The sequence below is a fragment of the Myotis myotis genome, unplaced genomic scaffold (genome assembly GCF_014108235.1).
Source record: "Myotis myotis isolate mMyoMyo1 unplaced genomic scaffold, mMyoMyo1.p scaffold_m19_p_10, whole genome shotgun sequence".
NCBI classification, from domain to species: domain Eukaryota; kingdom Metazoa; phylum Chordata; class Mammalia; order Chiroptera; family Vespertilionidae; genus Myotis; species Myotis myotis.
This window is the reverse complement of record NW_023416314.1, coordinates 45,369,204-45,383,265: the sequence shown is the minus strand read 5'-3', so window position 1 is coordinate 45,383,265 and position 14,062 is coordinate 45,369,204. Positions and strand designations below refer to the sequence as shown.

The window sequence follows — 14,062 nt, the reverse complement described above, 5'->3', positions numbered from 1 at the left end:
CAGAATTAAAGAGAAGCATATGGGGATTTTACCTTGACAAGCCCTGAGACTACTAGCTTCACTGTTTAAGCAGTGAAATAAAATTGCCCACCCCCTTTTTCCTTTCTCAAAAATGGTTGACTTTTTTGTTCAGTGAGATAGGCTTTCAGTATTCCCTCTTCTCCCCACAGCCCCAGCAGTCCCCGGTTGATTTATGCTATGTATTCTCTGGTCAGAGACAAGTGTCCTTGGTTGGGGAAAATGATGGCTTTGTTATTTACAAGCTAGCTGCAAGCTCCTCAAACTGTTTGGCTGTGTTTAACTTTCTTGTCTCAGTTTCCCTACTCTTCTTGCTTAATAATTTTCCTAGCTTTTCACTAACCTGTAACACACCTATGGGATATTTTTGCTTGCAAAGAAAAGATGGCCATGACTAGCATATTTATCAAAACAGTGTAAGAGGAAAGCAGTCTTCCTATCTCCTATTAGCATTTTCCCTACTGTTATATATTTCCAATTGAATTAAAGAATAAAATCAGCCGTAACTGGTTTGGCTCAGTGAATAGAGCATCGGCCTGCAGACTGAAGGGTCCCGGGTTTGATTCCGGTCAAGGGCATGTACCTTGGTTGTGGGCACATCCCCAGTAGGGGGTGTGCAGGAGGCAGCTGATCGATGTTTCTCTCTCATCGATGTTTCTAACTCTCTATCCCTCTCCCTTCCCCTCTGTGAAAAATCAATAAAACATATTAAAAAAGAATAAAATCATATTCAAAACCAGGTCAGCGACTAAATGTTCTAATGGTCCCATACGCCTCCTTACTTTCACCCTCCCTTCCACATCCCCTCAAGATTGAAATTGGGGCCATCAGTACCACCTGATATATCCAGGTCAGTTTTTCTATGCATCGGGTCTTTCCTCATGGCCACTAGGGAAAGAGACTAGAGCATGGTTCTCTAGGTCATTAACTACAGTGATGTAGCACCACCCATAAAGCACTGCTGCACAGAACACTACTCTCAACCTCGGCATTCAAAGCAAGGCAGAGCTAAGGTGAGAGCATTCTCCAATTAGGAAGCGCATTTTCTCTCTCTCAGCAGTTCCCAAGTTCTGTAATTCACACCAAAGAGGAAGACACTGGAACAGAAGTGTGGTTCAGATCTGTAGGCAGTTCTTATGGCAACTTCCTAGTCAAGTTTGCCTTTTAAGCAACTTGTAGCATGTAAATCTGTGACTTTTCATTCTGGTTAGAGAGGAGAATTTCTAGGCTCTATTTGGTATAGAGGGAAATGTAAGTTTGATATTAAAATATGGGGCACTGCTGACTTCTTCATACTAAAGTTAAAGCATTATAAGATAAAAAAAAGATGAATGAGCAACAAGATAGTAAGATGTTGACTGCAGGTGTGTCCTCCTCCCACACAGACATCTAAAGAGCTCGTAGAACATTCATCGCTAGACTGAACACTCATGACCTTTTCTTTCCTGCTCTTTTTAATAGAAGTTTATGTGAAAAAATGTACTTTAATGACCAACTGCATACCTATAACTATAGAATTCATTAACTAATTCATGTTTCAAAGTTATTGTGACATGCCACCCTTTATTATAATTGTTCGGGACATTTTAACTTATTCATAAGCAAATGTAGTTGACTATGAGGATCTTTTTGTTTCATATTTACTCATGCCCACTTTGAAATTTTAAATTCCTTTTTTGCCCATGCTTTATATTGTTTTTGTACTTGTCATTGTACTATTATTATTTGTTTGCATATTCCTCCACCAAGTACTTAATTTGTAAATGCACAAGCTTAAGACATATTTTGTATGTAACTTGAAAACAAAAATAGAAATACAAATCTTAATTATTATAGAACTTAATATAATGTTATAAATTTGTTGAACGTTAAAAGATGAAAAAGATATAGCATATAAACTTTAATTAAAAGATAGCAAGAGTAGCTATCTTAATGTCAAATAAGGTAGTCTTCAGTGCAAAGAAAATTACTGGAGACAGAGAGAGATATAACAATTAAAAAATTTGTGAAATGCTATTGTACTATAGTTTTGCAAGATGCTAGCATTTGGAGAAATTTAGTAAAGGGTATATGGGATTTTTGTAATTTTCTTACAACTGTACATGAATCTCTACTTATCTCAAAATAAAACATCTAGTTAAAAATATAGGTGACATCATCTAGAAATGTATGAAAAACATAGGCATTTATTTTTTTCCCTGAAGAATTTCTATCTGGTACATTATGTTTATTCTTGTGAGTCCCAAAATAGTTAGAAAGATTTAGCAATCCATCAAAAGTTTTCTTGCACACTCAAAAGAATGTTTAGCTGTTCTTTCTTCTCTATTTTGATGGGTTTTCAGTCGAATGTTCACAAACAAGTAATGTACTCAAGGGGCTATGTCCCAAAAGACCTCAAATCTCATAAATATAGCCTTGCTCTATAATGACAATTCTTTGGCAATTGTCCTTATTGTTGAGGTACCAACATCTGCAGGTAATAATTTCTTTTTATATTGGTAAGAGAAAATGCTTTTTAAAATTTTTGCTTTAGAAGTTAAGGTTTGGTTATTCTAAATCATTTGTTGAGCATTCACTTATCTCTGTGAGCTGGGCTTGCTGTTATCAACTACATTATCTTATTTGACACAAGAATCCTACCAGATATATATATATATATATATATATACACACACATATATATATATATATATTTAACAAATAAAGTAATGAAGGGATGCAGATTGTCTAAGATTCCACAGAGAGTCACTGGCAAAGCTGGAATTTGACTCTAGGCCTGTATGGCTCCAAAGCTCATGGCATTTGCACAATCCTTTGCTTCCATGCCATAACGGCATTCGTGAATGACTGAATTTGTGTCATTCACATCTATTTTCTTTAAAATTGTAAGCTTTCATTTTGTTTTGGGTCCATAGTTAGTTAATAAAGTTCCATGTCTAAGTTTGCTAAGTTAAAACAATTCGTTTTATTCCTTGCTTATATCAATAAATAAATACAATATCAAGTTTAATATGAGGTATTGAATATGAAAGCACTTTGTACCAAATTTACACTAGTGTGTCTATGTTTCTGTAATTTTTATTATATAATAACTGTAAAATAATTGTGCAATTATAATATTTTCTTCTAATATCCACTTACAGACAGTCCTTGGGTTACATCGGACTCGACATAAGTCATTTCGTGGTTATGTCACCATCTCCCATCTACACTAATAAAAGAGAAATATGCAAATCAGTGTCACTCCACTACACCCACCAGCCAATCAGAGCGACTATGCAAATTAACCCAACAAAGAGGGTGGTTAATTTGCATACGCAGGCTTGGAGCAAAGACTGAAGAGCAAAGACTGAAGACTGATAAGGCTTGGCTTCTCTGCTGCGGCTGGACCAAAGGCCTGGGTCCTGGGTGCCAGAGGAAAATTGGTGCTGGCAGCCAGGGGAAGGAAGGCCTATTGCGTGAATCTTCGTGCAACGGGCTTCTAGTTTATATAAAAAAAAAAAGTTCCATCATTTCAATGTATGTACATATGTGCTTTATGTTTTTTATTATTTATTTACCTCAGGTAAAGGTCAGAAATTGTTATCTTTATTTTAATTTCTTTTTACTGTTTCACTTCATTACTGCTGTGTATGTGCTCCATGTGAGTGACGTAGGCGCTTATGTAGGTGAGTTCTGACTTACGGCGAAAATCTTTACGTCGCTCTGTAGGAACAGATCTCCGACGTAACCGAGGACTTGCTTTCAGTGCGCACCATTTCCAGCGTAGATGGGGACTGAAAACTATACAACTGTGACAGAGTTCACTATTTTGGGGTTAACAGAGGATACTACCATTTGTGTCATTTTATTTATTGTGTTTCTAGGAATCTACATTGTCACCTTAATGGGCAATGTCAGCATAATCATGATAATCAGAAGCAGCCCACAACTTCATGCCCCAATGTATCTTTTCCTCTGCCATTTGGCCTTTGTAGACATTGGTTACTTCTCATCAGTCACACCTGTTATGCTCATGGACTTCCTCAGGGAAGAAACCTCTATCTGTATTGCTGGTTGTATAGCCCAACACTGTACTACAGTCACATTTGGGATAGCTGAGTGCTTTCTGCTGGCTGTCATGGCCTATGACCACTATGTGGCCATCTGCTCTCCACTGCTCTACTCCACCCACATGTCCCTCAGAATCTGTATTTTCTTAGTAGGGATTTGCGACCCAGGCGGATATGTGAATGCTTGGACATTTACTGGCTGTTTATTAAGTCTATCATTCTGTGGACCAAATAAAATCAATCACTTTTTCTGTGACTATTCACCACTTCTGAAGCTTTCCTCTTCTCATGATTTTACTTCTGAAATAATTCCAGCCATTTCTTCCAGCTCCATCATTTTGGTCACTGTGTTTATCATTGTTCTGTCTTATGTCTATATCCTTTTTTCAATCCTGAAGATCCACTCCACCAAGCAGAGCCACCAAGCCTTCTCCACCTGCACCTCCCACCTCACAGCAGTCACTCTCTTCTATGGGACCACTGCATTCATTTATGTGATGCCCAAGTCCAGCTACTCAACTGAACAAAACAAAGTGGTGTCTGTGTTCTACACGGTGGTGATCCCGATGTTGAACCCCCTTATCTGCAGTCTGAGGAACAAGGAGGTTAAAGAGGCCATGAGAAAATTGGAAGAGCATATTGGTGGTACTAAAGTAGTCTGATTTAAATAATACACACTGTATAATGAAGACCTCTTTTGCAGATGAATGGATAATGTACTAAGTTTCATAGTATTCTAGACTCATAAATTTCATTGTGTCATTCTCAAGAAAATTTTCAAAGTAAAGAATAAATGTGCATTCACTAAGACCAGAGCATCCAGGAAAAAAATAATTGCTTTATCTTTACTTCACCCACCATTTGTGGCATCTATAATTATAAATATTTTCAAATAAGTTTTATGCTCTTTGAATGCAGTCTTTGGAATTAATAGCTGGAAGCATCTGGAACTCCTTGAAAGAATCGTGTTGCCACCCAAGATCTCATCACCTGAAAGAGATGGTGTCCATGCTGTACAGATAGTGTAAGGATTAAAATCAGTGATTCTGGTAGTTATAAAGCTTCTGGTGCCCTGTGACCTGAGTGTGACCAGCAGAATTCCTCCCACAGTACCTCGGCCAGTGAGCCTCTTCAAGCCAACTCAGAAGATACCTGAAACCTCTATTTAGCTACTAGTTCTTTCTTTTCAGGAATCTATTCGACAAAATACATTAAGGAGTTCCCAAAAGAAACTCTACTGGGGGCTAATTCGTATGATGTGGCTCCTTTCTAGATGAAGAAGGAAGGTTACTTTAAAAAAAAAAAAACTTTATTTATTTATTTATTTATTTATTTATTTATTTATTTATTTAATTGTCTAATGTTTTACATATGTCTCCTTTTTCCCCAAGTGACCTCCCTTCCCACCCCCCAGCCATTCCCACCCTGGGCAAGCCCCCACCACCCCAGTGTCTGTGTCTCCATTGCTTATGCTAATAAACATGCATACAAGTCCTTTGGTTGCTCTCTAACCACACCTCCCCTACCATTTGTTTCTAGATCGATCATTACCATTTGCAACAACATGGATGGAACTGGAGACCATTATGCTAAGCAAAATAAGCCAGTCGGAGAAAGATAAATGTCACATGATCTCACTCATGTGGGATATAATGATCAACATAATTTGATGAACAAGAATAGGAAGGTTACTTTTTTAAAGGTTGTTTCAATCTTGTCAAATGTATGCTTCTTTTAAAAATTGTATTAAATTTATTGGGGTGACATTGGTTAATAAGATGATATAAGTGTACTATAATACATCATCTATACATTCCATTGTGTGTTCATCACCCAAAGTCAAGTCTCCTTCTGTCACCATATATTCTGGCCCCTTTTACTCTCTTCTACCTCCCCTCATCTTCCTTCCCCCTTGGGAACCACCATACTGTTATCTGTGTCGATGAGGTTTTTGTTTGTTCATTTGTTGCTTTTTGTTTTATATCCCATATATGAGTAAAATCATATGGTTCTTGTTTTTCCCCCATCTGAAAAGTTTTATTGGGACGGTATCCAGAAATTACCTGAAAGATGGGGGAAATGTGTAGCTAGCGATGGACATTACTTTGGATAAAGCACTTTTGATGTTTCACTTGAAATTATCGTGTTTTCTTCGATTACAAAATTGCTTGTGAACTAAGCAGGCTGCTGGTAGCTTCCCAGAAGGCCTTAGGTTTCAGAGAAGAAAAGGTGTGTCAAAATGGGAGATTTTAGGGTTAGTAGTGAATGTGGGATCCTGACAATATGAGTCAGAATCACCCAGCACAAGTAAGAACTCTTCAGTATCAGGTCTTCTATCTGAAAAGTGAAAATAATAAAAGTACCAACAACATAAAATTGTATTGAGGATTAAATATGTACAAAATGTTGAGTATGGTTTTTGGCAAAAAATTAGCTCCAAATGAATGTTGGTTTTGATTATTTTGTTGGTGGTTAATCCCAGACCCTCAAAAGTGGATTGAGATAGGAGAATCTAAAATCAACAAAATGAAAATAGATAACATACTGAAAAGGAGAAGATACTTGCAAATGACATATCCAATAAGGGGTTAACATCCAAAAAATATAACAACTAATACAACTCACTATAAAAAAAACCTCAATACAATAAAAAATGGGCAGAGAACCTGAATAGATTTCTACAAATAAGACATAAAGATTGTCTACAGACATATAAAAAGATGCTCAACATCACTAATCATCAAGGAAATGCAAACCACAATGAGATATCACCTGTCAGAATGGCTACTATCAGTAATCAACTAATAACAAGTGTTGGCAAGGATGTAGAGAAAAGGAACCCCTGTGTATTGTTGGTGGGATTGGAAATTGGTTCAGCCACTATGAAAAACAGTATGGAGGTTTCTAAATAAATTAAAAATAAAACTACCATATGACCTGGCAATTCCACTCCTAGGTATTTATCTGAAGAAAATGAAAACAATAATTGAAAAGACATATGCACCCCTATGTTCTCTGCAGAATTATTTGCAATAGCCAAGATATGGAGTAAGCTAGGTGCTATCGATAGATGAGTGGATAAAGATGTGGTTAATATATACAATGGAATATTTCTCAGCCATATAAAAGAATAAACTCTTGCCATTTGAGACAACATGGATGGATCTAAAGGGTATTATGTTAAGTGAAATGAGTCAGAGAAAGACAAATGCCATATGATTTCACTTATATGTGGAATTTAAAAAAACAAACAAACAGAAACAGACTCATAGAAACAGAGAACAGATTGGTGGCTGCTGGGGTAGGAGAAGGATGGATGTAAAAGGTGAAGGGGACTAAGAAGTACAAATTTCCAGTTATAAAAATAAGACACGTGAATGTAATGTAAAGCACAGAAAATACAGTCAATAATATACTTTGTATTAACAAATGATTACAAATGATTACTAGATTTATCATTCTGATCACATCATAAGGTAAATAAATGTTGAATAACTATGTTGTACACCTGAAACTAATGTAATATTGTAGACCAACTATCTATATATATAAAAGCCTAAGTGACCGTTACGACTGAATGACTAGAACAACCAGTTGACCAGTCACTATGATGTGCACTGACTACCGGGGGCAGACACTCAATGCAGGAGCTGCCCCCTGATGGTCAGTGCGCTTCCACAGCTAACTTCCCATGGCCAGCCAACCTCCCCTGGTCCCTCCCCCTGGCTGGCCAACCTCCCGTGGTCCTATCCCCCGGCTGGACAACCTCCTGCCATCCCTTCTCCTCCCACCCCCTATGCACAAATTTGTGCACCGGGCCTCTAGTGTAAATAATTTCCTCTCAGAATCAGAGACTGTTCTGTACCCTGTATTGTGCACCGGGCCTCTAGTGTAAATAATTTCCTCTCAGAATCAGAGACTGTTCTGTACCCTGTATTGATGATGCAAAAATCCATTGACATTCTGCTTCTTATTCTTTTGTAAGTAATCTTTCTTTTTACTCTGGGAACTTTTAGGATTTTCTTTTGATCTTAGAGAGAAGAGAAAAAATCAGCAAGAAAGTATAGTGGATAGGAAACATAAAGGCAAATGATCTGACCTGATTGTATGAATGGATTAAATTCCTCTATCAATTTACAGAAAAAACTCTATTTTTAAAAAAATCAAATCATATATATTAAATGAACTAAAAAATGTCTGGAGGCTATGCTAAAAATAATAAATAAATATTTACTCAAGGGTCTTAGAGTTTACAGACTAGGAACATAACTAAGCAGAAACCAAGAAGTGTCCCAAAGAAGAAAGCAAAGTTAAAAGTTCAGCAGTAATGTTATTACACAGTGATAAATAAATAATACATGCCAGGAGGCTAATAATCACTCCCATGAGGGAGAGGATGATGGAAGTGATGGTGTGTGACTTCCAAGGCTAGGTCATAAAAGACAATGTAGCTTTCCTTGCTCACGAAAATATTTGCTCTGGAAGCCTTCAGCCACTATGTAGGTATCTGGCTATCTTAAGCTTGACATGTTGTGAGTACTCTAAACTAGCTCAAGTTGGGTGAAAAGGGCCTGGGACTATAAGAAAAAAGAGAAATGCCCAGTTGGTCCTCAATTGTACCAGGACCCTCCTGATTCAGCTCCAGCATCTATCTGACTACAACACAGACACTGAGCCAAAGTGTACACAGCCAAGTCTGTCCTGAGTTCCTGACCAACAGAAACTGAGAGAGCTAGTGGGTTTTCTTAAGTTCAGGGTGTCTTACAGTCGACATGGCAGAGTATGTAAGTGCCCTGCTTGCCTCCTTCCACAACCACACCAAAATTACAACTAATTATAGGACAATCCCAGAGAATCACCTGAAGACTGGCTAAACAGAACTCCTATAACGAAGGAAGTAAAGAATAAGCCACATGGAGACTGATAGAAGGGTCGAAGACATGAAACAGTTTGTTCCCACACTCATGTTTGGCCATTATGAATGAGGAGTGAGCCCAGTCAGGTGACTCAGTTGATTGGAGTGTGGCCCCGTGCACCAAAGAGATGTTGCAGATTTGATTCCCAGTCAGGGCCAATCAGTGATTCTCATCATTGATGTTTCTCTCTCCCTTTCTCTCTGAAATCAATAAAAATATATTTTTTTTTTTAAAGAAAGGAACAAATAAAAGAAAGCACCAGGGAAAGTCCTTTCACAGAAGAATCCTAACAAGGAACTGTTATGTTGTATAAACTTTCCCAGAAGATAAGAAAAGATACAAAGCTTCTCAACTCATTCTTTGAGACTATTATAACTCTCATATTAAAACCAGACAAGGATATAGCTTAAGATAAAGAAAATAAAACTCTAAGCTAATGTCACTCCTGAACCTACCTGTGAAAGTTCTAAGTATAATATTAACAAATTGAATATAACAATATATCCTATATAATAAAAGGCTAACATGAAAATTGTCCCTTCAGGAGTTCGACAGATCGGGAGTTCGACTGCTCACTATGACTTATGCTGACCACCAGGGAGCAGCACAGAACAAAGGAAGGCCCTGGCCGGTGACCAGTAACCAGGGGAAGGAAGGCCCCAATCAGCCCTGATCGCTAGCCAGGCCTTGAGACCATACCCATGCATGAATTTTGTGCACTGGGCCTCTAGTACTTTAATAAAAAGTTTATAAAATTAAAGAAATAAAATTAGGATTAACAAGAGAACTAGGTAAAACTGAATCTTAGGGTTGAAGATACCTGCTTTCCACCACCATGCACCTACACCATAAGGCACTATCTCAGGAGGCAGCATTTGAGGTTATTGATAGTGAGAGACTATTTTTTACCAGGAAGTCATCCAAATCTTTTTTCTTTAATGTTCTATACAACTTTCAAAGCTTCCATTTTCTTACATCTGATATTATAATTCATGTATATGTCTTAAAAATTTTTGTTACTTAAAATTCAATTTTATATCAAGTTCCATCTCATATTTCCCTAAAGTACTGACATATCTTACAGATATCAATACAAAATACTCAGCAATAAATACATATGAATGGATAAAGCTAAGTTATATTTTTATATATGAAATTTAATACTAAGTATTTCTTAATTTAAAATATCAAAGTTAATTTGGAACCAATATTTATGTAGACAATTTATTACATTATATTCTAATAATTACTAAATAAAGGTGAATACCTGCATAGAAGAATAACAATAAATTGACCACCTGAGAATTTACAGAATCTTGAAAGATTAGTTGTATATTGGTGTGTGAATTGTATTGCTCAATTAGCCACTACAGAACATAATGATGCTACCATAATGCTTTTGAATTCTCATTTGAAGCTCTAGAATCATCAGAGATTTGTACCCAAAGGAAACAAAAATAAAAGATCACTATATAACCACAATAACTCTAATCTGTTATTGAAAGATGAATGACTTCTTATTCCGAGGTAAGATTTCGACTTTTGTTAATGAAGCTGTTGTAATGATTTTCATTTACTATTTGAAACCACTTACTCCCTAACATTATATGTGTACTCACAAGTCATAGTTGGGAAACAGGGCAGATGTAATTAAGCAATTAGCCAGTAAGCAATTGGATGAACTGCTATTTAGTTCATATGTAAACAGGCATAATCTAAGCTATAAGGATTCCTGTTTATCTACCCCTGAGAGAGAAAATCATATGGCCTTTCCACACTATCCAAGCTCAGCACTCTCCAGTAATGCTAATTAATTCACTTTCATTGAGCTATTCTCAACACTTATTGAAATGAAACACATTTAAGATTTAAAAATGTAAAGATATTGTAGATCTCTTTGCAGAAAGATTGACTTTGTTTATGGCTCTAAATGCTTTAGCTTCAAGGCAATAACACCGTAGACAAACTTCAGGATATAAATTCAGAAAATCTGGAGATGAGGGTCAGCCTGGCCACATGCTGGGTGATCCCTTTTCAGCTCTTAGGCTACACTGTATTCAGCTACATATTATCCTATATAATAAAAGGGTAATATGCAAATTGACCCTAAAGGCTGAACGACTGGTCACTATGATGCGCACTGACCACCAGGGGGCAAGCGCTCAAATCAGGAGCTGCCCCTTGGTGATCAGTATGCTCCCATAGGGGGAGCACTGCTAAGCCACAAGCCTGGCTAACAGCTGCAAGCACAGCAGTGGTGGTGGGAGCCTCTCCCGCCTCCTCGGCAGTTGGACATCCCCTGAGGGGTCCTGGACTGCGAGAGGGCACAGGCCAGGCTGAGGGAACCCCCTGAGTGCACAAATTTTCGTGCACCAGGCCTCTAGTGTTGATAATAATATCATTTTATTTTACAAAACTTTAATTAGAAAACATTGTTAAAGTAGGAACTATATTAAATATTTTAATTATCTTCTGAAGATGAATCATGTTTTTGCATAGTGATTACATTAATATTTCAACTTATTTGATAAAACAGTAATATTCTGAACTGTAAATATTAAAAAATATCCAGTACATTTACAATAGATGGTCTCACTCATAACCCTAATTTGAAATTCTTATCTGAATTAGTATCAGGAATAATTGTATTTCTCCTTTGAAAACACTGATTTTATTTAACTGACAGATATTGTGAAATAGATAAATAAGTATGTGCCTGTTTTATTCCTAACGGCTAGAAGGCTTAAAGGACAACCTATTGTCCACTCATTGCCAGATGCACTGATTTCATGTTAAGTATTATGTAACAGCATTTGTTATTTAAATTCGTTTGTTAAATAACACTAAAGGAATGGGGCAGTTAAGACTTCCTGAGTTTCATGTTCTAAATTCATGACTTGCTACATAACCTCTTTCAGACCTAGGTTACTCTTCTATAAAACAATTAGTATTAATATTTTATGGGCAATCAATTAAACTGTATATATGTATATATTTACATGATTTTAGCCCTACACTTATCATTTAGTAAGCATATAGTAAATATTAGAGTATAGTATATGGATTTGTAAATATGCATATGTACATATGACACTGTCTGAAGAAACATTTCTGGGATTTCTGCTAAAATAATTTTTAAAAACCAGAAATATTCATAATTGCATGTAAATATGCACTGATACTTAAGTATATTTATTACTTCCCATATGTATTAATGAAAATGAAATCATTAAATGTATATCTTCTTTAATGTAATATTTCAGGTTCATTGGTAGCAGCTACATTATCTCATGGATTCCCTGAGGGATGACAACTACACAGCAGTGACAGGCTTCATTCTAGTGGGCTTAACTGATGACCCAACCCTTAAAGTCATCCTCTTCATGATCATCCTGTGTATCTACCTGGTGACTATATCTGGCAACCTCAGCACAATCATTCTTATTAAAATCTCTTCTCAGCTCCATCATCCCATGTATTTTTTCCTGAGCCAGTTGGCTTTTGCTGACATATGCTTTTCAACTTCTGTCACACCCAATATGCTTGTAAATTTCCTGGTGGAGAGAAATCCCATCTCCTATCATGGGTGTCACCCAGCTTAGTTCAACTGCTGTCTTTGGGGCAGTCGAGTGCTTCCTTCTGGCTATCATGGCATATGATCGCTTTGTGGCAATTTACAAACCACTGCTTTATTCAACCAAAATGTCCACACAAGTCTGTGTCCAGTTCCTCATAGTGGCTTATGTGGGTAGTTTTCTCAATGCTTCCTCCTTTACTGTTTGCTACTATTTTTTATTCTTCTGTGGACCAAATCGAGTCAATCATTTTTTCTGTGATTTTGCTCCTTTAGTTGAACTCTCTTGTTCTGAGAACAGTATCCCTGTAGTTGTCCCCTCATTTACAGCTGGCTCCATCATTTTGTTCACTGTGTTTGTCATAATTGTTTCCTACATGTACATCTTCATCACCATCCTGAAGATGCACTCCAATGAGGGGCGCCACAAGGCCTTCTCCACTTGCACCGCCCACCTCATAGCAGTAAGTCTGTACTTTGGGACCATAATATTCATTTATGTCTTGCCCAAGTCCAGCTACTCAACTGATCAGAACAAAGTGGTGTCTGTGTTCTATATGGTGGTGATCCCCATGCTGAACCCCATCATCTATAGCCTCAGAAACAGTGAGATTAAGGGAGCTCTAAAGAGAATGCTTGGTAGAAAAATATTTCATAGGATTTGATGTAATAATACAAATAAATAAATGAAAGGAAATTGAGTGTCTGTGGTCTAAATATATTTGTCCATTTGTTATTAGCTAGTATAGAGTATTTTAGTTAAGGTAGAGGTTTGATCTGATATCATACTATAAAGTCGAGGTCTATTCTGAGTTACCTTTAATAACATTAAATTTATTATTAGAAACACATATTGGCTTATATGAAAAACTCTTAATCTGTGTGTAGGGAGTGGCTACAGGGTCAAGCCTCGGATTGACCTGTGGCAGGGCCACAAACAAGTTCCAGCTTGGAGGGCAGAGCCCTCTTAGCATAATTAAGCTTGACCTTATAGCCTTCCCTAGTTCCTTCCTAGGTAGCTAATGGGCTGTGGGAGGTGCAACAAGTGCTGCCAAAACAAGGTGAAACGCACAAGAATATTGTAAACATGTTGACCACTTCCCGTGTTTTGCTTTGTGTGTTTTGACTATAAAATAAAGCCTTGGCTTGCAGGCTGGGTCTTTCTGTGTCCTCATCCAGGCACGGGAGATCTGCAAAACCCCTGCTGTATTCTCTTGTTTGTCTTCTTTAATCCTTCACTGCCCCTCTTCAGGTTCACCCTTGGCCATGCTGCATGGCACATGTGGCGCCCAACATGGGGCCTGAGTACGGGGAACTACAATTGCAAGGTGAAAGGATGCTCCAGTGAAGCATGTGCAGATAGCATAAAGTAAGGTAAGGAGCGCAGTTTAGTAATAGCTAGGCATAAAACATGGGAAATTCAGGATCTCAGGAAAGGGATCTCTAAAACAATGTTCAAAAAAGTGTAGTCAAATTCCTAAATTTCTTAAGGTGTCAAAAGG

The 14,062-nt window shown here is 37.3% G+C and overlaps 1 protein-coding gene and 1 pseudogene across 1 annotated transcript; both read left to right on the top strand.

Moving 5' to 3' along the window:
* Window positions 1-3,787: 3,787 nt before the first annotated feature.
* On the top strand, window positions 3,788-4,732 carry LOC118665408 (olfactory receptor 5P3). Its single transcript, XM_036326882.1, has one exon. It carries the CDS (start codon window positions 3,788-3,790, stop codon window positions 4,730-4,732), a length of 945 nt encoding a protein of 314 aa, XP_036182775.1.
* A 7,544-nt stretch (window positions 4,733-12,276) lies between these two features.
* Window positions 12,277-13,225, top strand: LOC118665407 (annotated as a pseudogene).
* Window positions 13,226-14,062: the final 837 nt, after the last annotated feature.

Bases quoted from the DNA above. Each gene is read 5' to 3' on its own strand.
- LOC118665408 (XM_036326882.1), top strand. From the start codon at position 3,788: ATGGGGACTGAAAACTATACAACTGTGACAGAGTTCACTATTTTGGGG.